General features: G+C 40.3%; 1 protein-coding gene across 1 annotated transcript; it reads right to left on the bottom strand.

Moving 5' to 3' along the window:
- Positions 1-11,629: 11,629 nt before the first annotated feature.
- On the bottom strand, positions 11,630-19,619 carry LOC138029114 (uncharacterized). The gene is made up of 6 exons (XM_068876815.1): positions 19,483-19,619; positions 19,273-19,362; positions 18,370-18,537; positions 16,646-16,747; positions 14,536-14,725; positions 11,630-12,218 (listed from the first exon to the last, which is right to left on the bottom strand). The coding sequence occupies exons 1-6, from the start codon at positions 19,483-19,485 to the stop codon at positions 12,109-12,111; spliced, it is 663 nt and encodes a 220-aa protein (XP_068732916.1). The 5' UTR covers positions 19,486-19,619; the 3' UTR covers positions 11,630-12,108.
- Between the last annotated feature and the right edge of the window lie 1,830 nt (positions 19,620-21,449).

Here is a 21,449-nt window from a genome sequence, read left to right as displayed (position 1 = left end):
AGCAAGGAAGGGATATCATATCAATAATTGTCTCTCTCAAACACTTAATTCGTTTCAACATTTCCATGCATCTCCAACTTTTTTCTGGCTCTATCCATCCTCAATTGATTGCTATTTACTTCCCGATTTTTCTTCAGCTTTCGATCCCATCGATTACTGTCTACTTCTTCAACGTCTGGAGAAGCGGTTTGGTTTTTCTGGAACTGTAATCTCGTGGCTTAAATCGTACCTTCACAACCGCACCTAGCGTATCAGCATCGGTGAACAGCTATCCGATCCATGTCTTCTAGACTCTGGTGTACGTCAGCGCTCGGTCCTTGGTCCCATTCTTTTCTGTCTGTACGTCGCAGAACTTGAAAACATTTTCTCGTCTCATGGCATCTCTGCCATGATGTAAGTAGACGACACCCAACTTTACGTTATTATCGATAAGCAACAACATGACGAGGGAACCGTTGATCTTGAGCCCTGTTTAAAGGACTTTATGTCATGGTGCGTTAGCAACAAGCTCGTCTTGAACGATGGAAAGACTCAAATTCTACACATTCACTCGACCTTTTCTCGATCTTTCTCTCCCAAACCTGAGATTGTCATCGGATTGTCAATCCTAAATGTGAGGCCCGTAACCTGGGAGTGGTAGTTGACTCTTGTCTTTCCTTCAAGCAGCACATTAACAACACTTGCAAAGCTTCTTTTATAGCACAAAGTAACAGAAGAAAGATTAGGAACTATCTGGATGAATCTCAAGTAGAAAAGCTACTTCACGCTTTTGTTACCACACGATTAGATAAGTGGATTACGTAACGGCTTGCTTTATGGTCTACCAGAAATTAAAGTCAAAAACCTATAACGTGTTTTGAATGCTGCCGCCAGAGTTGTTGCACCACCTAAAAAGCAACACCACATCAGTGACATCCTGAAGAGCTTCCATTGGCTACCTGCACATGCCCGCATCAAGTAGAAAATGGGTTGGGTCCAAACTCTTCCCAAATTATATCAGTAGGTGCTGGAATTCGTCCACAGAAAGGCGAGAGAGACAACTTCACTCGTGAACCACCATGTTTACAACATAGCATTTTAGGCATCCCAGACTGCATGAAACCATCTCTCACCTCTTTCTCGACAAGACCAGACAAGCGCGGTTCTTACGTTACGTTTATGCCTGTAAAATCTGTTGAACGGAAATGTCAATTCCTTATAAAAACGTAACCAGCATCTTCATCTTTTTGGTAGGCTAGGTATCGAGGAACTAAAACATTTGCGCATGCGCTGACGGAATGTTTGAACAGGAGAGAAAAATGCAGTACCTCCAGACACTGGCGCTGGAGCGTCGTACCAAACGAGTCATCCCGGGATCTCGGCCCGTGCGATCGCTTTTGGACGCAGTTGGCCCTTCGCTGCTTTCTGCTACCGACCTTGCCTCCCGGTACGGCATTGAGGGAGAGATATGTCGGCCCCTAAACCATATGTAACAAATCCCACGCCTACTCACAGCTCCAAAACGTCCTTGTCAATTTAACGTAAGAATTCGATGGCTTATATATTCAAGAGAAAAGTCATTTTATCTGCCATATGGTAAGCACTGGAATCGCAGATTACAAAGTGTGCGCACGCGCCCTGCGAAAGGTAACATACATACATGGTATATATGTTATATATGGATGGCAGAATTACACAGAATTCCTTTTGGGCATGAACGAGGCAACTTGACAAGCATGAGACTGGCCCTCATCAAATGGCTGAAGAGCGACCGGGGGAAAAAGTAGTGAGAAGACGATTTGCAGCCAGATATTTAAAAATTAGACCGGTAGCCCGCAAGGGCTACCAGTCAATAGACCATTAGGCGAAGCCGAATGTACTATTGACCCGTGGCCTTTGAGGGCGAATGGTCTAATTGTTTTAGTATCACTCAACTAGTCGGACAGAAAAGAGAACAATAAAGTTAACAAATGCAAGTTGAAAATATATTTATTCGGGAATAAAACGAGAGAAAATATCTCGCTTTTCGCTACTGGAGGACTATTACTAATCTCGAGGACTATTACTAATAGTCCTATAGCAGCGTAGCCAATCAAAATGCAGCATTTGCATTAGTCCACTAGTTAGGTGATACTAATAAGGAATAGCCCTCATGTGTGCTGTTAACGTAGACTTTTGATCTCTGAACAAGTTTTTCTCATACAAAAATTGGCGACAAAGTATTGTTTTTTTCGCTTTTATTCTGGTAGCAAACAACTGGCCTTTCGTAATTTCTTGTCAAAGGAACGGTATAATGTAAATAAGGAAATACTGATTTTCATTTGCAAATTACTTGGCATCTTACCACCTAAGTCGAATTCTACATCTCTGTGCAATAAGCGCATTGAAAATTTCCTCATATTACTCTATAAAAGTGTGCTGTTGTTGTTGTTGTTGTTTTTTAAAGGGTTTTCCTGCTTACATGAAAGATACGTTTTCTCTCCCGGCCTTGTCTTATATGAATGACCTTCGCGGAAATTACATTTCTGTCCCTCAATAAACCTAAAAAAAAAAACAGTCATGGTCTTATCTCTTTGTCTTACGTATCAACTAAGTTGCAAAATGCGCTACCTGATTTTACCCGTACCACTGAGTCTGTTGGTTTTAAAAGAGAATCTAGGGTCGCATTTTGTACTGCAGCTTTTCTTGTTAATTAACATATCTTTAAATATTGTGTATTTAGTTATGTACCTGTATATGCTTTGTATTTTAGCTGTAAATGTAATGTCTCGAAGATATCCGTTCTTGAAGTTATTCTGAATTTCGAGATGAAATGAAGTTTATGCAGGTATGTATGTTACCTTTCGCAGGGCGCGTGCGCACACTTTGTAATCTGCGATTCCAGTGCTTACCATATGGCAGATAAAATGACTTTTCTCTTGAATATATAAGCCATCGAATTCTTACGTTAAATTGACAAGGACATTTTAGAGCTGTGAGTAGGCGTGGGATTTGTCACATATGGTTTAGGGGCCGACATATCTCTCCCTCAATGCCGTACCGGGAGGCAAGGTCGGTAGCAGAAAGCAGCGAAGGGCCAACTGCGTCCAAAAGCGATCGCACGGGCCGAAATCCCGGGATGACTCGTTTGGTACGACGCTCCAGCGCCAGTGTCTGGAGGTACTGCATTTTTCTCTCCTGTTCAAACATTCCGTCAGCGCATGCGCAAATGTTTTAGTTCTTCGATACCTAGCCTACCAAAAAGATGAAAATGCTGGTTACGTTTTTATAAGGAATTGACATTTCCGTTCAACAGATTTTACAGGCATAAACGTAACGTAAGAACCGCGCTTGTCTGGTCTTGTCGAGAAAGAGGTGAGAGATGGTTTCATGCAGTCTGGGACGCCTAAAATGCTATGTTGTAAACATGGTGGTTCACGAGTGAAGTTGTCTCTCTCACCTTTCAGTGGACGAATTCCAGCACCTACTGATATAATTTGGGAAGAGTTTGGACCCAACCCATTTTCTACTTGATGCGGGCATGTGCAGGTAGCCAATGGAAGCTCTTCAGGATGTCACTGATGTGGTGTTGCTTTTTAGGTGGTACAACAACTCTGGCGGCAGCATTCAAAACACGTTATAGGTTTTTGACTTTAATTTCTGGTAGACCATAAAGCAAGCCGTTACGTAATCCACTTATCTAATCGTGTGGTAACAAAAGCGTGAAGTAGCTTTTCTACTTGAGATTCATCCAGATAGTTCCTAATCTTTCTTCTGTTACTTTGTGCTATAAAAGAAGCTTTGCAAGTGTTGTTAATGTGCTGCTTGAAGGAAAGACAAGAGTCAACTACCACTCCCAGGTTACGGGCCTCACATTTAGGCTTGACAATCCGATGACAATCTCAGGTTTGGGAGAGAAAGATCGAGAAAAGGTCGAGTGAATGTGTAGAATTTGAGTCTTTCCATCGTTCAAGACGAGCTTGTTGCTAACGCACCATGACATAAAGTCCTTTAAACAGGGCTCAAGATCAACGGTTCCCTCGTCATGTTGTTGCTTATCGATAATAATGTTAAGTTGGGTGTCGTCTGCTTACATCATGGCAGAGATGCCATGAGACGAGAAAATGTTCTCAAGTTCTGCGACGTACAGACAGAAAAGAATTGGACCAAGGACCGAGTGCTGAGGTACACCAGAGTCTAGAAGACATGGATCGGATAGCTGGCCACCGATGCTGATACGCTAGGTGCGGTTGTGAAGGTACGATTTAAGCCACGAGATTACAGTTCCAGAAAAACCAAACCGCTTCTCCAGACGTTGAAGAAGTAGACAGTGATCGATGGGATCGAAAGCTGAAGAAAAATCGGGAAGTAAATAGCAATCAATTGAAGATGGATAGAGCCAGAAAAAAGTTGGAGATGGAAATGTTGAAACGAATTAAGTGTTTGAGAGAGACAATTATTGATATGATATCCCTTCCTTGCTGTGATACAGACACCGCCGTCACGAGTGGATCTAGGCTGAAGAATGATCTATCTATATAATGGTCAGGCAGTGAGTTATTTATGTCAGAGATAATTATAGAATCTCGGCTATCTCCTTTAACTGATAAGTGTGTACTGTGAAGTGTTAGTTTTTACCCCATATTACCATGTCAGCGTTAGCCCTACTAATGGAAATGGGCTCACACAAGGACAGAGAAAAACTCTGACCATTGTGGGAATTGAACCCACGACCTTCGGGTTCGATCACGGCTGCTCCGCCGAGTAAGCTACAAGGTTAGACGGGAGCAGGCCCTGGGAACTAAAGATGTTAAAGTCACGGCAATTAACATGTACAAGTAGAAGGAAGGATTACGTTTTTGCAAACGTTGGCCGTGTAGCACTCTTATATTTGAGCAGACTTAACTGATTAGAGTGTAATGTGAAGTGCTCCTTTTAGCCACGTTTCAGTAATTTTTTTTTTTTTATTTATCTAGCTTCGCCTAACTGGAATACAATATATATGTATATATATATACATGGAGGTTAAGCTTATAAAGCCACCCCAAATGTCCCACACATGTGGTACATCTAAGCCATGCCAGAGTGCTCAAACTAGCGAGCAAGTGAGCATGCGCAATTGCTAGCGGCAATGTCTCATCCCAGTAGAGTGCTCAATTTGGACATAAAAGCAAAAGCTTTGTAATGCCAAAGAGCTATATCTAATTGCAGACAGTACTGTTTCGGCCTTCTGGGCCTCATAAGTGCAGTGCTGATGTCTGGGATGGAGGTTAAGCCTATAAAGCCACCCCAAATGTCCCACACATGTGGTACATCTAAGCCATGCCAGAGTGCTCAAACATATATAAGTAAAAAGTAGAAAAAATATATATTATTAGGCGGGGAGACCACTACAGCATAGCCAATTACAGTGGATCCCTCGCTAATTATTTATATAAAAATACTTAATAACTAAAGCTACTAATATGTAAGAATGAAACTTGAGAGGAAACAAAGCGGAAGTCCAAATTTCTAGAAGCAGCACGTTAGCGGGCATAGGAGAGACCTCGCTGTGTTACACCTAGGACAGATTGTTCTCCAGGTTCTAATGTCGTCAACGTCGTACAAGTTCAGAGCCTTTTTATAATATTGAAGTAATAAACTTTTAAATGAAGCTAGAGAGATGTGACTTGTGCGTAGCTCAGCGGGGAGAACATTCCATGCGCGGCACGCGCGTATGAAAAATGAACGTTGATAGGTAACAGTTCTACTTCGGTTAGGAATATAAGTAATAGCACTGCTGCTCGATGTCCTAGTAGATCTCGCAAATTGTCTAGTTACAGGTAAAGCTTCACTGTCTATGAAAACTAAGTTATTAACAGCTTTGTAGAAAAAAACCATGTCCAAATATTCATTCCAGTATGAGACGGGTAACAGATTTGTTAGTTGGAGGCGGGTCTTATAGGTTACATCACAACGGAAAGGGAGCTTCAAAATTAGTTTTGTTGCACGGCGCTGCACGTTTTCAACTCGTTTAAGTAGGCCAATGGACTGTGGTGACCATACTTGGGTTGCGTAGCCGAGATGGCACCGGACGATAGAAAGGTAGAGTGTACGACGCGTTTGGGTGCTTTGGATTTACCTAGAAACTCGGCGCACAAACCCAAGGAGTTTGTTGGCTTTCGCACACTGTTCAGTTACTTGTTTGTCCGACGTGAGATTGCTTGACACCCACACACCGAGGTCTTTCTCTGTATCGCAAGATTCCAAAGGCGTTTCCTTGATAGTATAGGTAGGCTGTACAGGTGATTTTTTGCGGGTGATGCACTGGTATTTGCACTTGGACTGATTAAATATGAGCCCGGATGATTCAGAGCAACTGACAAGATCGTTAAGGTCAGATTGCAAGGCGTTACAGTCTGTGATGGAATCAATGCTCATGAAAATCTTGATATCATCGGCGTAACAGGCAACTCTCGATGTTTTAACAGTGTTTGGTAGATCGTCCACAAACAGCAGAAACAATATCGGTCCTAATAGGGACCCTTGCGGTACCCCGGATGTAACCGGCAGTTCTCGGGAAGTAGCTCCGAGAACTGTAACCTGTTGCTTGCGCCCCTGTAAATATGAACGAAACCAGTCGTGAAGTTTGCCAGTAATGCCGTATTGGTGCAACCTCCAAAGTAGCTTGGTATGATCCACTTTGTCGAATGCTTTACTCATGTCAAGATATATAATGTCTATTTGTTTACCGGCGTCGAGTTGACCGCCGATGTAATGCAAGACACTGGTGAGCTGAGTCACACAAGATCTACCGGCTAAAAAGCCATATTGTTCGCGGCTGATGAAGTGGGATGTATAATTCCGTAAACCCGCCAGAACACAGCGCTCGAGAACTTTGGAGATGACAGGGAGAAGAGAGATAGGGCGATAATTCTCCACAAAGTCTCTTTTTCCTTTCTTGAAAATCGGTACTATATTCGCGAGTTTCCAGTCTTCTAGAAAGATGCCGAGCCGCAAAGATTTGTTGAATAACATGGTCAGGGACGGTGCGATCTGGTCAGCGGTTTCCTTCAGTAGGCGCACTGGAATTCCATCGGATCCAGTTGTTTGTTTATATCAAGCTGTTTGAGAGTTGCCAAAACCATTTCCACCGGGATCTCTAGCTCATTTAGTGTGGGGTGTGAGGGTGTGGAAGGTACTGATAGAGAGTGGACCTCTGAGGGGGCAGTGAAGACCGACACAAAGTAAGAGTTAAACAACTAGGCGATCTGTTGAGGCGTTGATGCTTGAGAACTCTGCTGAGTGTCATCGCCAGAGTTCATCGTTTCAGGGAAGCTCTGCATTCTATTCTTGAGCTTGAAAAAGGACCAAAAGCGTTTAGGCTGCCGCGCGAGATCTGAATCGAGGGAGCTGAAGTAAGTCTCACGGCTCTCACGTATAAGAGACTTGGCCTTTGCTCGTAATTCGCGATACATCTGTTGTTGATGGTCAGTAGGAGATTTTTTTAACTTTGAGCGAGCAGCCTCCTTTTTCCGCAGAGCGTGGATGATTTCACTCGTGATCCAGGGCGGGGTGTTTTTTCCTTTAATCTTTTTAGTTGGAATAAAATCCGAGACTGCGCTCATAAATGCGTCCTTCCAAAAAGTCCAGTCACAGTTGATGTCGTCGCTGTCTTGAATAAGATTGCATAAATTCAGGGCTTCAAGAGCTCCTCTGAGACCGTCAAAGTCTCCATTACGATAGTCGTACACTGTTCTTTTTACTCTATGGGTAGCTTTAGTAGAGGCGTGAAATTCAAAGGACACCGTACCATGGTCCGTGAACACGTCCGATTCTTTTGGACTGAGCACCTCACGTACGCGAACACGGTCAAGCACATTCGTAATTACAAGATCTAACACTCTGTCACGGCAGGTGGGAATAAAGTTTAATTGTGTTAAAAAAGATCTAAGCAAGGAATCACCATAATATCAATATTTCTTGCTAAGAAAGTGTCGCAGAGCACCGCAGTTTTCCTTGACAAAGACCGAGCGTTCCATAGAGCAAATGTAGAATCTGTTATGGGAGCCTTATTCTTTTCCAGTTCGATCGACAATAGATTGTGCGAGTGCACACCTCAGATCTTGGATATGCAAATTCACGGTCGATCCTTCGATGCGTAAAAATTGTTTGAATAGGATTCTTCCTGTTAATTTCGCTGCGAATCACTTTTTTTCCTGCTCTTTTGCCTCTAGAATGGGAAAAGTCTATATTAGTACGTGAAAGACGCCGACGGCAAAGAGAAAGCTTGAATACTTGAGAAGTGAGGACCAATGTAGGGGCAGTCAGGCGTGATAACAGTAAGGATCGAAAAAATCGAAGAAAACTATACGATTGGGTTTTTTTTAGGCAGGAACGGAACAGTTTCGGCTGTGTCTGTTCTCTTGAGAAGAGATCACTAGGGCTTTTTGGTTTCGTTTTTGATAGTTTTTTTTTTCAGCTCGAGTGTAGAATGATGACGAACTTTTGTAGTTTCTGAGAACTATTTACTACTTGTAGCTTTTGTTGAGTTTTGAATCGATGATAGAAAGAGTTTTGGCGATTTGAACCCTGACTGGACTACTGGATTTAAACTTTTTTCTTAACGAGATTTCAAGCTATCGTGGAACGTTTGGCACCAAGTTACTGCAATACTAAAATCAAGATTGTGAAATTTTGAAAGTAAAACTTTGGACTAGACTATGGAACGCGCAATTACGGGATTTCAGATTTTTGAGCATTGAGAGAAATGGAGGACAGATGGTTATTGTTGTTGTTGTTGTCTTCTTGTCTTCGCCACGGCAGATTTAAACCGTTTCCAGCGAACAAGTCTTTTTGTCTTCGCCACGGCAGATTTAAACATTTTGCAAGGAACTAAACCAGGATTACGGGACCGGACGTCGAACACAGGATGATAAGTTGATTTAGAACTGGTCTTGTAATTTTTGGATTAAAGGAATTAAGGAAGCAAGTAAAACTGTGGGATTTGAATAAAGTCTCTTTCAAAAAATAAATAAATCACGTATCCTGATAACGCCTAATAGGGCTTCGTTGTTTGCATTTGCAAATTTAATAACAGTAATAACAAGAGTTTTTACAACACACAACTTCAAGTTAAATTACAGATTTATCTTTCTGGTAATCGCTCCCTATTTTCCGAAGTTCACCTGTAGTTGTTGTTCACTGTAACTGGACAATCTGTGTTAACTGTATCCCACGGATACGCTCTCACAGGCGTCTTGTTTTACATGATTTTTGTATCGAGAGTATGGTCAGCTCTTCCGAAAATAGTTGTGATGTATTTTGAAAAGTTGTATAGTTATCTAATGTGTGATTGTCAATGATAATAAAGACTCGATACGCAAAAGTTTGTTGTGTGCGTCAACATAGAGGTGACAGAGAACCGAGCAGAATTTCAGAGAAAAGGCTGAGCCGTCTATTTTCTATAAAAGCGGAGAAATTAGGAAACTTGCACGAATATATTTGATTAAAAATATTCCGAGGTCATCCACATTTCACGGTGTTACTGGGAGATCACTTGCTCGTTAACACAAGTATGGTAGCTACTAGCCTGCATACATCCGTCTCCTCCCCTATTTGTTTCCGAGCGGAGGTGGCGGAAGTACACAGGCTAAGCAGCTACCTCAGGTATGCCTTTCATAAATCAAAGGACGTGATATGTAGCACCTTTCCAAAAGAGTGGATGAACATGTAAATGCTAAATGAAAGTTAAATTCAATACACAAATCGTGAATACCCCGTACGTTTCATCGAAGAATGTTTTTAAAGCAAATGAATGAAGGGGGTAGTTTCTAAAGAAACTGTGGTGCTGCGTCGGTGGGGAAGTAGTATACAAAAATTTGGTTTTATCAACGGAGTTGATAATGTAAATTGACCACCGTACAGAGATTCTAAAAGCTGACGTTTCGAGCGTTAGCCCTTCGTCAGAGCGAATCGAGGAATTGTGGGTTACGTGTAGTTGTTATAGTAGAGTAGGAGCTACGCTATTGGTGGTAACATGGCAACGTGAAAAATAGGAATATATTAGTCAAATGAAAAGCGTTGGTTAATACCGTGAGGATTAAGGGTGCCGATTTGAAAGATCGGCACCCTTAATCCTATTTTTCACGTTACCATGTTACCACCAATAGCGTAGCTCCTACTCTACTATAAAAACTACACGTAACCCATAATTCCTCGATTCGCTCTGAAGAAGGGCTAACGCTCGAAACGTCAGCTTTTAGAATCTCTGTACGGTGGCCAATTTACATTATCAACTCCGTTGATAAAACCAAATGTTTTTAAAGCATTGCATATTGTAAGTTCAACCTTTGCAGGGACATAGCCTAGAGAGATATTTTTGCTTCGTAGACACGTTTCAGAGAAGGCAGCCCAAGTAGGATTCGAAGTCGGTATCCGCTTATTTAGAGGCAATTGCGATGACCAAACCACAGACGCAGACGACTACGCGACAGAAATATGTGGGGGAAAAATATGTTAAAGTATTGTGATGAAGGATGAGGGATAATTGTTGTCTTGCAGTACATGTGCCATAAGAGATCCGTAGTCAGTACCTTGCTACGCAGGGCACAGAACATACCATCAACACAGAAGGGGAAACGCGCGGCTGTACTGCGAGACAACAATTATCCCTTATCCTTCATCAATAGCTGCGAAAGATCGCTGTCGAAACTTCCTACCGATCTGCCGTCCAATGGTTTCGTGGTGCTACCCTATGTGCGAGGCATTTCAGAAAGGATTGGTTGGATCTTAAGGCAGCATCAAATCAAGGTCGCCCTTAAACCATTGAGAACTGTGAACAGTTTGTTCCCGCGCCCGAAAGCCCACGAAAAGATTGACCGGCCACACTCTGGCACAGTGTACAAAATCAGCTGCAGCAATTGCAGTTTTGTATACTACGGTCAAACCAAACGATCACTCAAAACTCGCATTACAGAACACAAAAGGGCTGTTGCTATGTTTGGCCGTGACTCCAAGATTGCCTGCTATGTCCACGAAAACAACCACGAAATGGATTTTGGAAGTGTCAGAGTTGTTGACATGAGGCTAACTACCACGAGCGACTTTTCTTGGAAGCATGGCACTCAATAAAGGGTCCGCAGTCTGAAAATGACCACATCACCATCCCAGAGGTCTACAAGTCTGTGGCATGCCCATAAGTCTCGCGCTACGTTTTTCAAGAAACTGTACGCGGATTTTCATCAGCGCGCGCTCGACGTGCTGTTATTTGAATCACGCGTGCTACCGTTATATTGCAACTGATGAGGGCTTAAGCACCAGCCGAAATGTGTTGCACGAAACATTAAAAAAACTAGTCAATGTCAAACCATTATCTTACTATCCAATTAAATACATGGCATTCTCACTTGGCATCACTGGCGTCGGAATTTCTTCCTCCGACGCCATCTTGAACCGCTGAAGTCACCTGAGAATGCCACGTATTTAATTGGATGCTTGATTGACCGAGCTCAGCTCAATTCTCACGATGGCCGCACACAGTGAGAAATTTGCCTCGCGAGGCCAAAAATATTAAACATGTTTGATTTTATCCTCACGGCTGAGCAAAACGCCTCGCGAGGCAGTTTGATCAGCTCTTTCCTCACCATCTGCGGCGGGCCTTAGCGCACAATTAAGTGTGGATATTGATTAATTCATTATTAAGGTTTATTTCAAGGGTTAACAGACTCCTATGCTTACAAAAGAGACTGGCATCATCTGCAAACAGATGGAAATCAAGGATATCTGAACACTTACGAAATTATTGATGTACAATAAAAATAATAATAGGCCGAGGACAGAGACTTGAGGTACACCACAAAGAATGGGTAGCAGTTTAGAAGTAGCATTCACTTGTGTGGTATATATTAATTTCCATGATTATAATAAAATGTCACGCAAGGAATAAGCCTCTTTCGATGACACTAAAAGAATGTAAAAACAGTTTTTGCGGAACGATTCATAGTCAAGTAAGCTGTTCCAATAAGGATGCCTTACTTTCATCGTACATTTGGTCAATTTTGAGCGCTTAGAATTAATGAAAGTGACTTGAAAGTGATAGCAAATAAGGTTCAGGTACTAAACAGAGTATCTCGAGCCACATTAATCTGTTCTTGCGGTTATAATCTGTTGTTACTGTGGATCACACCGCTTCGTTGTTGTGCAGATTAGGACGGGTTTTTTTCCAAGTGTTAATAAGTAGCAAGTTTGCAAAGTATAACATGCTCTGCGGAGTCGTAGTTCTGAAACATGAAAAAAAATTAGACGGTCAACATCCTCCTTTCAATTTATCCATTTCTAATAACCCCTCACCGCGCCAACCATCTCTAATATTCCCCTTTCTAAGAAATGTTGGGACATACAGCTGTTTCTAGAAAGGTTGTCCAAAAGAAGCATAAACGAGTACGCGACAATGCCAAAAGGCATTATGGTAAATTGTCAGTTTGAATCAACGAGAACATGACGGCAATGCTATGGAAAACTTCACCTGGAAATACATGTTCATGCTTTGTTACTGATATTAGGCCCGTTTATACGGAGAGAAAATAAGCTGCGGCCTACATAAGACGCGAACACCCCGTATAAATGGTACAAAATATACATTCACGGCTTTCTCAAGCCACTGCTTATCCTGGCCTGGGAGTTTATACTCGTATAAATAGTTCCTTTCGCGTATTATGCAAGCCGCGGCTTATTTTCTCTCGTATAAACGGCCCTTATGAGATGTGAGTGAGTTTTAAAATCAGTCAAATGATTTAGTAACAAAGGGTTAGGATTCACAAAGAGAGCAAGATTCCAAAGACTTTAACCTTACTTATTTTGTCATGTTTCGCAGAGAAGGTTTAGGAAATGTACAAAAAATCGTGGCGCACGTGCAGAGCCATTGTTTTTGTTAATAAGACCAATGAACCCTTTTGTTTTGGAACGTGTCATGGCATCTTCGAATCTGGGCGTTCACTACATATTGAATACAGTTCAACACTACCTTTTGGCGTTGTCGCGAACGCTCTTACGGCTTCTTTTGCACAACCTTCCTCGAAACAGCTGTATACAGATACGGATTCCGTAAACATCAAAAATACATTTTAGTCTAATTCAGGCCTTTTTTGCTTGCTTGTTTCCTTCTTTTTTCAGAAGTTTGTTTATTCATTTTCGGATCTTATGTTCGGCTTCAAATTAACTAGGGTTCGAAAAATGGGAAAGATCCTGACGACATTCCTGGGCAGAAATTCTCTGCAACACAGGTGCAAATTTTGACAATCTTTCAATCCCTTTCAATTTTCTGGAAATATAGATAAATGAAGAAATAACCATCAAATTTGTGCTTACGTGCTTAAAAAAAAAATTAATGTTAAAGAAGTCAGTGGTAAGTTTAACGTTTCGGTTTAAAGTTTGGGAATGCTATCAATTTTTATCAGATTCTCTTACAGGGGAGCAAAAATAAAGAACTCTCTCACTGAGAATTAGAAATCATCCAAAAGTAAAAAAGTGTTTCAAAAGAACCTATCTACAGCTGTCATATCGTTCCATTTTATCTAGATTCAATGTAATTTTTTTTTTAATTTTACTGTCTTGTCTTTTATAAATAGGAGTAGTATTAGAGATCCGTATGTATGCGCCGTAATTATTGTACGATATGTTATAACCTTACTTATAAATAGAGGATATTATACGGTGGCGAGATCGAAAAGATATGAATTTTATGTTCGAGTGGCAAGAACAATATCTCACGAGTGAGCGAAGCAAATACGGCTGGGCTTTATAAAAAAGGCGGGAAAAAAAAGGCGGGAATCGTGACGTCATTGAACGATGCGACACTCACAAAGGTGACATACGGAAAATACGCCACTCGGGTCCCGGATGTAGTGGCGTATGGAATCTACGAGTGGTTTAGTTCCCAGTAAAACACTCTCCTCCATATAATAAAATAACTTATTTCATCCCTGCTTCACTGAAATTTAAGTGAAGCTATGATCTTCGCAGTTATGAGCGCAATTTTTGCAATTGCGTAGAGAAAAAAATTCCTGAAAAATTCAGGACTTCAACGGGGTTTGAACCCGTGACCTCGCGAATCCGGTGCGACGCTCTAACCAACTGAGCTATGAAGCCACTGACGTTGAGAGCTGGTCATTTGTGGGTTCTAATGGTCCCGTGAGGAGTGAATCAATGATAAAATGGTATATGAAATGAATCATATATGAACTGCGGATATGAAATCAAGTGAAGCTATGATCTTCGCAGTTATGAGCGCAATTTTTGCAATTGCGTAGAGAAGCCTGATTTCATATCCGCGGTTCATATATGAATCATTTCATATACCATTTCATCATTGATTCACTGAAATTTACACACAACTTTCTGTGCTAGTCAAACGTGGCAAAATATCAGTTTGATCAAATTTCATGTCAAGAAACATTTTTATACAACAATTCGTTTTCAGGTAAATAAGTTGTGAAAAACATGGATAATTACCGTAAGAGGGGTTCAATTAAATTCTGCTCTCTTTCCCTCTCTCCCTTCGTTTAAGTGATAATTCATTTTGAACAAAGCTCAACTTACTTGTTACTGTAACACCCGATTTCAATTGGCTCTCGTCCTTTGTCACAGCCCTGAGGCGATAGATAGGCAGTTTAGCACACAAGGAAGCCATCTCGTCGCTCAAAAACGAGCGATCAATAAGGGTGCCAGAAACTACATAGTCGTACTCCCTCTTCACGGTCTCTCTCAGAGAAGAGCTCCGAGAGCTTGCCTAAAAAACGAAAATCGTTATTGTAATTTAAATTTACATACGGCAAAAATATCTACATACGAGAACCTAGATTTTTTAGGTTAGCCTACAAACATTTTTTTATATTTTGTTACTGTATATTTTGTAGGTGCTTCATTAGCAGTTCAGCTTTCTGAGTTCTTTGATAAAAATTTTTCGAGTTTGTATTTTTTCCCATTCAAAGGCGTTAGCCGCAGAGGGGCTTATTTAACACCTAAAACTCCTCATTATGCATGTTTCGGCTAAAATCAGGCGATATTCCGTGCGATTTCGCAGGGTAATTGTTAAATATAACAAATGTGGTTTTTCTTTTTTTGCTTCCCTACGTCTCGTGGTAAAGAGTTCCGAATTTACCGTTTAGTTATCACACTTTCAAGTTTTCCTAGGCCGTCTAGTTGTGTTGAGCCGTTTAGCTTTCTTCACGTCTCGAAGAAATCACCGATAAGGTTTGTAATTCTCGGTTTCAAGTTTGTACCTATTTTCGATGGGTATCATCGGTGTTTTTAGGAGAAACTAATAAAATGTCAGTCTACAGAGAATTTATGATATTCAGCTTCTTACATCATGGCTTCTTACTTTCTTCAGAGCAGAAGGTGCTAGTTACTGATGCACTGTCTTATTTTTTATTGGTGTGTTCCCTCCTTTTAGTGTAATATAGACCTCCTAATTTATTTCAGGTTCTTAATTTATCGGTCCAATTGACCGTTAAAACAAAACCTAACTGATTTGCAACACCAAGTCATGCCTGTTTAGCTCACACAGTCATAATGTCACAAATAAGAACCCTTTTCATTTTTTTACGGACGATAAGTTCTTGTATAGTATAAAGGGGCGTTGAATGTCAATTTTTAACCTGCAGAAACTTTATTGCATTCGTATTTTAGGTATGGTTCAATTTGTTAACATTGATTTGAGAACATTGTAGCCAGTGCTTATAATCTATAGCGAAACGCGGAAATAGCCTATTAAACAAAAAATTGAAAATGTCACCCATAATTCAATGTAACGGTATAGTTTGCTTTCCTGGTCTCACACGTCAGCTGACAAAATACAATGTGTCTTTAGTTGCAAGCAGGGTTATGTGATCTTGGTTAAGAAACTAACTCTATCACCGGAGATGATGATGATCACCGTATACTACAGTGCGTTGACAGGAAAGTTGTTGAAGAACCCAACATTCCTGGCTTTTTTGGGGGGTCTTCTTTCGTATGACCTTGAAAAAGTGCTCGAAATTTGTTTCACGGACCAATTTTTGGCAAGCTTCTCCTTATTCCCGCCAATGAAACTCCTAATATGGGCAGTAAACATTTCGATTTCCCAATCATATTACTGCAGTTCAAATAAAGTCAAAGCGAAACTTTCCTGAAAGTTCCATGGAGAGATGACGTTGTTTGCATCCGGTTCGCTTAGCCGATGAAAATTCGCGCTCGTTTACTTTTGTTCGATAAGCCAATTAAATGTTTTTCATTTTGTTTCCCTTCTTTTTTTACGTTTATTTTTCAAGGTCATATGGAAGTGGCTTTATTCAGTAACTCCAAACGGGACTGCTTCAGTCCAAGAAGTACTGATCTACAATCCAGGACAAAAGTATTGGGACAAAATCCTCACTCTCATGGTTTTTATAAGCGTGCAAGAGAAACACTTATGCGTGTAGCGAATTTCCTTTGTTCAACTCCATTAAAATGTTGGGCGCGACTAGCGCAAAATGAATATTTCCTGATCTTCAACCTTGTTGGGGGTGAGGCTGGAGGAGCGAAAACCAGTTTGATACGCAAAGAGGTGCTTTTGGTGAAGGTTGTGGTGGAAGAGCAGTTTCATTGAGCAAAGTAATTAACGTATGTCCCAAGGTTTTTTGTCCACCGGTACCATTGTAACCCTAACAGCACATTATTTGTCACTTACGGTGTCGAGAAGTCTCTTGAGGTCGGCAGGCTTTGGCAGAATGTCAGGGGTGTTGCTCAGAAAACAAGCCTTCCGATTTCCCAATCGATGCATTGTCATGTTCTATGTCAATAGAAAAGAGGAGTAATGTTATTGATAAAAATAAGTAATGAAAAATATTTAGTAAATGGTTCCTTTTTTCCATGACAACCTGGCTAGCTACTCATGCAGGGAGACAGTCAGCGAACGTTTGATTGATTGGTTGGTTAGTTAATAATAATAATAATAATAATAATAATAATAATAATAATAATAATAATAATTGCAGTAATAATAATTGCAGTAATAATAATAATAATAATAATAATTTTATTAGTGGCTTACAAAAAAATTACAACTTTAAGAATTCTTAGGACAATATATATGTCAGGGAAATACTAACTTAAATTACAAATTGCACTTATCCTTTACAACCCTTATAAATTTGCCTATTGTCATTTGTCAAAAAATTAAATAAAAATAGTAAAAAGTACACTACACATTTAAATGGAAAAAACTCTATATACAGTCCACTTCCTGGCTCAATGTTCCTGGCTTTGGCCAGAGTTCCCCAGAAATAGCATTCTTAATGCCTCAACGAATATTTGCATGTCTTTTTTCGATTTCTAAGTCGATGTCCGACAGTTCTAGGTGGACTCTCCTAGGAGTCTGCGAGCCTCTTAGGCAAAGTAATACTGCTCTCAGTAGCGCAAAAGACACTCTTGCCCTGATCCATGACATGGTAGACGCATAACTTTCGCCCTTTTTTGTAGCAACTAACTCAGCAAGTCTACTAAGGTATCGATTAATAATAATAATAATAATAATAATAATAATAATAATAATAAGAAGAAGAAGAAGAAGAAGAAGAAGAATAATAATCAAAACAACGAACAATCAGTAGTTTACAAATTTGAATGTGTCTGGTGTGATGCCAGCTATGTTGGTTACACGCGTCGACATCTCTACCAACGGATCGATGAGCATAAAAGATCTGGTTCGATATTCAATTACAGTCAAAGTCAACATCAATCAAGAACAATAAAACATCTGACATGTTTCGCATTCTTAAGAAATGCTCATGCAAATTTGATTGTCTTGTGTATGAAATGTTCCTTATTCGCGAGCACAAACCGTGTCTGAATATCCAAAGTGACTCGATAAAGGCAAAACTTTTCACCTAGCCTCTAGGGACTTTGAACTTAATGTTGAACATTAATATTCGAGTTATCTGTAAAAATATTATATTTGACCTGATGATGGTGTCATGAGGACACCGAAACGTTGTCTTTAATAAGTATGTTTCTGCCCGTAATTTTTATCATCAAATAATAATAATAATAATAATAATAATAATAATAATAATAATAATAATAGGTGGATGGCTGAGGGGTTGGTTGGCAGGCAGCGTGGTTGCCAGTTTGAACAGAAGTTATGAAGAAAGATGACGTTAATACGACTGATTTAGTGAATAAAGTGAACAAGTAAGTAAGTGAGAAAGTAAAGTAAGGATGCAAGCATGAAGGTAAGTAAATAACCAAGCAAGTAGGCAGGTAAATGGGGGAGAGGGGTAGTTGAAAAGGGAGTAGTTAAATTAACAAGGAAGAGAAGATGGTAGGAAAGAAAAGAACATCTATAACGCCCCCCTTACCCCACACACACACCAGTATACTACCCCGTGTACCCAGTCCTTCCCTGTTACTCACCAACTTGAAATCGAAAACAACATCGACCTCTCCAGGGGCTGATTCACTGGTATCGCCATTGCTTGGAATGTGGATTTTCTCAAATTCGTTCTCGGTGTCGATTTCAACGGTTTCATCGATATCCGTATTTCCCTCCTTCACTTTAACATTGTACCTTGACACCGAATCCTGTGAGAAAATCAAAGAAATACCATCACTATTCTACCAATCTACGGATGTCAATCTACGGATTCGTTTTTCTCGATTCTTACAAGATTTTAGCATACGAAACTCGGTTGCTTCTAACACAGCTGTTTTCAGTCGCTCTCTAAGATTTAATCCACAGACTCAAAACTAAGAACAATCATGCAAAGCACAGTAAATAGAACCACGGGAAAGACAACTGTTCAATAACTTTCATCTATAGGATTTCATCCACAGACTAAAAAGTGGCAACCCTTTTGCACACCAACTTTGATTTCATTCATCCGCCAAACGTACAAGTATTACATTTTCAGAATATTGAGTCGTATAAATATGTGAGCTAGAAAATTAAGTTGTTTGTGCTCCTTTTGTACCGTCTCAAACGTTAAATCGACACTAGCGTAACAGCCACAAAAAAAGTATATATACAAAAAATAGTAATAACCAGGCGACCGAGCATTCATTTCGTCCTCGATATTTTCCTTAAGACCTTTTTTGACTTTTTCAGGAAGTACAACAAACTCTGTCAGCAAAAACAGGGCGTACAATTCTGAATGCGAAAGAGATTTTATACCGAACTCTTTTCTATATCGAAATAAAAATTTACCAGCAAAAAGAACACCTCAAATTCCTTTGCAAATAGCGTTCCTTGAGATAAAAACTTACAAAACTGAGAATCGGCACGAGTTACCCATAAACAATGGGAAATCATTTATGTACCTTCAGGTCCTCCCTGGCACACTTGCAAATTGCCGACCCTGATGCAGTGACCACAAAAAATGCTAAGCACAGAATGAACGCTTTGAAATCCTGGAGAAAAAGAAAAGAGAAATAACATTAATGTTGGAATGCCTTCGCATCTACCTTTTTCGAAAAAGAATTGAAATTTTCTTGTCGCTGAAGAGTGCAATAAATCTGAAGTAAGGTTACCATGTCAGCTTCCCACAGTCTTGTACAAGGAAAGGCTCCAGTTAAGTTCTTGCTTCTTAAAAGAGAGTTTTCCAGCTACTCCACCGAGTATGAAGCCAGATGCATAGGTCAACTCTTTTTATACCATTTGATGGCTTGGCCGATATTTCCTTGTTCTTAAAATGATATTTTAATTCTCTACCGTCTCAGCTCTATATCCGGGTCGTATGCATGTATCATCAGCTTACTTGACCTGAAGTAAGCTGTTGAATCAACACCAAATGTCCGCACGATAGTTTACTGTGTTGTAACTATTCGATGATTTGTAAACGAAATAATTATTATTAAATAATAATAATAATAATTATAATTATTATTATTATTATTATTATTTTTATTATTATTATTATTATTATTATTATTATTCACTTAGAGGCATAACTTCTCCAGTTCTGAGTCATTAATGTAAGATTTCAGCTCTTTTCTCTAAATACACCGGCTGAATTTGGCTTTCTTCAGCGATTAAAATACTGCGCAAGTACAGCGAGTTTTCCAAAACGTTTTCCGCCTTTCCGTGTTTCAGCTCTGTGTGCGTGATACCTGTCGCTAAACGTGACCTCGTGGTCCGTTTTCATCTTTACCAGAAGTTCTCCATGCAGGACAGGTTCAGACACATGATTTTAGCCATGATACTATACCATAGGATATCGCCACAAATATTTCAAACCTTTCAATTAATTCTCTAATCAGACATCTCAGTAAAACCCAACAGCAAAACATATTAATAGTCAAGTTAGGCGATGGTAGTGTTTTGAGACAGACTAACTATCGAGTTAGGATTTCGAGTTGGATTTTCGAGTTGGATTTTCGAGTTGGGCAGTGTGAAATACATACTACAGACCAGCGGCTGGTCTAAAGTGTTCGGTTTCTTGTATTTGTACTTGGTTGTTCAGGAACAAATACTGATCCACATTCCATTGTTTTACCTTTTGGAAAGTAACCCAAAACCCTCAATTTGGCTAACCCTAGGCCTAAAAACCAACGAGTGACCTGTGGAATGTGCCCAATGCTTCCCATTAACCCGTCGGCAGACCAGGGGTAAAATGCAGACTAAGGTTATGTTGTAACTGTTGAAAAGGCGCAAACCCCTTAAAAGTGCTAACCTTAGGCCTGATTAGGCATAAAACTTCAAAAGGGTTTGGGTTTTCAACAGGTACATCAGTATTAGTTCCTGAGCAACCGAGTACGAATACAAGAAATCGACTACGAATCACTACTCGAGCACGAACGCGACTCGAGCTCGATTTCCGTCCACTCTTATCAAGCTTATGACAAGTCGTGCTCGATTTGATTTTAATTTGTTTCACACCGTTTAACTCGTACTCGAATTGCAGTACCCGTGCTCGGAAACCCGTACCCGTGCTTCAGTGTTACCGAGCGTGTGTGCGAGCATTCTCGTCCCAAACCCTCACGCTCGCACCCAAACAGTAGCAACGAACAACACGCAGAACGAGAGCAAGGTAGAGTTTGTTTTATTGTGTGTTGGTTGTCTTTCTAAGTGAGTTTTTTTTTCATGAAATATGGATTATTCATTGGAGTAACATTTTTTCATTGCATTCACAGTGAACAGCTGATGGATGTGATGGTCCACGCACATGCTTTTTCGTATCATGTGATATCATTCAAATTACTCTTATGGAAGTGTTAACAAATGAACTTAACTCGGACTATACATTTAAAACTATTACGTTCCTATATTCCCTAGTGGCATTTGACATTTGATGGAAGCTAGCGCCAAACTTCCCACCCCCGGGCACCTACAGACAGTCAAATGCCCCACCCCTAGACAAGGGCATCGATAATTCTAGGGCACATGATTTCAGAATTATTGCAGGGATGCCATCAACATCAGTTGCCTTATTAGCGTCCAGATTAACTAGGATGTTTTCACCCTCACTCTGAATGGTGGAAATTTCGAAATGAAGATC

The sequence above is a fragment of the Montipora capricornis genome, chromosome 13, assembly GCF_036669925.1.
Source record: "Montipora capricornis isolate CH-2021 chromosome 13, ASM3666992v2, whole genome shotgun sequence".
Classification (NCBI taxonomy): domain Eukaryota; kingdom Metazoa; phylum Cnidaria; class Anthozoa; order Scleractinia; family Acroporidae; genus Montipora; species Montipora capricornis.
The sequence above is the reverse complement of the archived record's forward strand: the minus strand, read 5'-3'. Positions and strand labels throughout refer to the sequence as shown.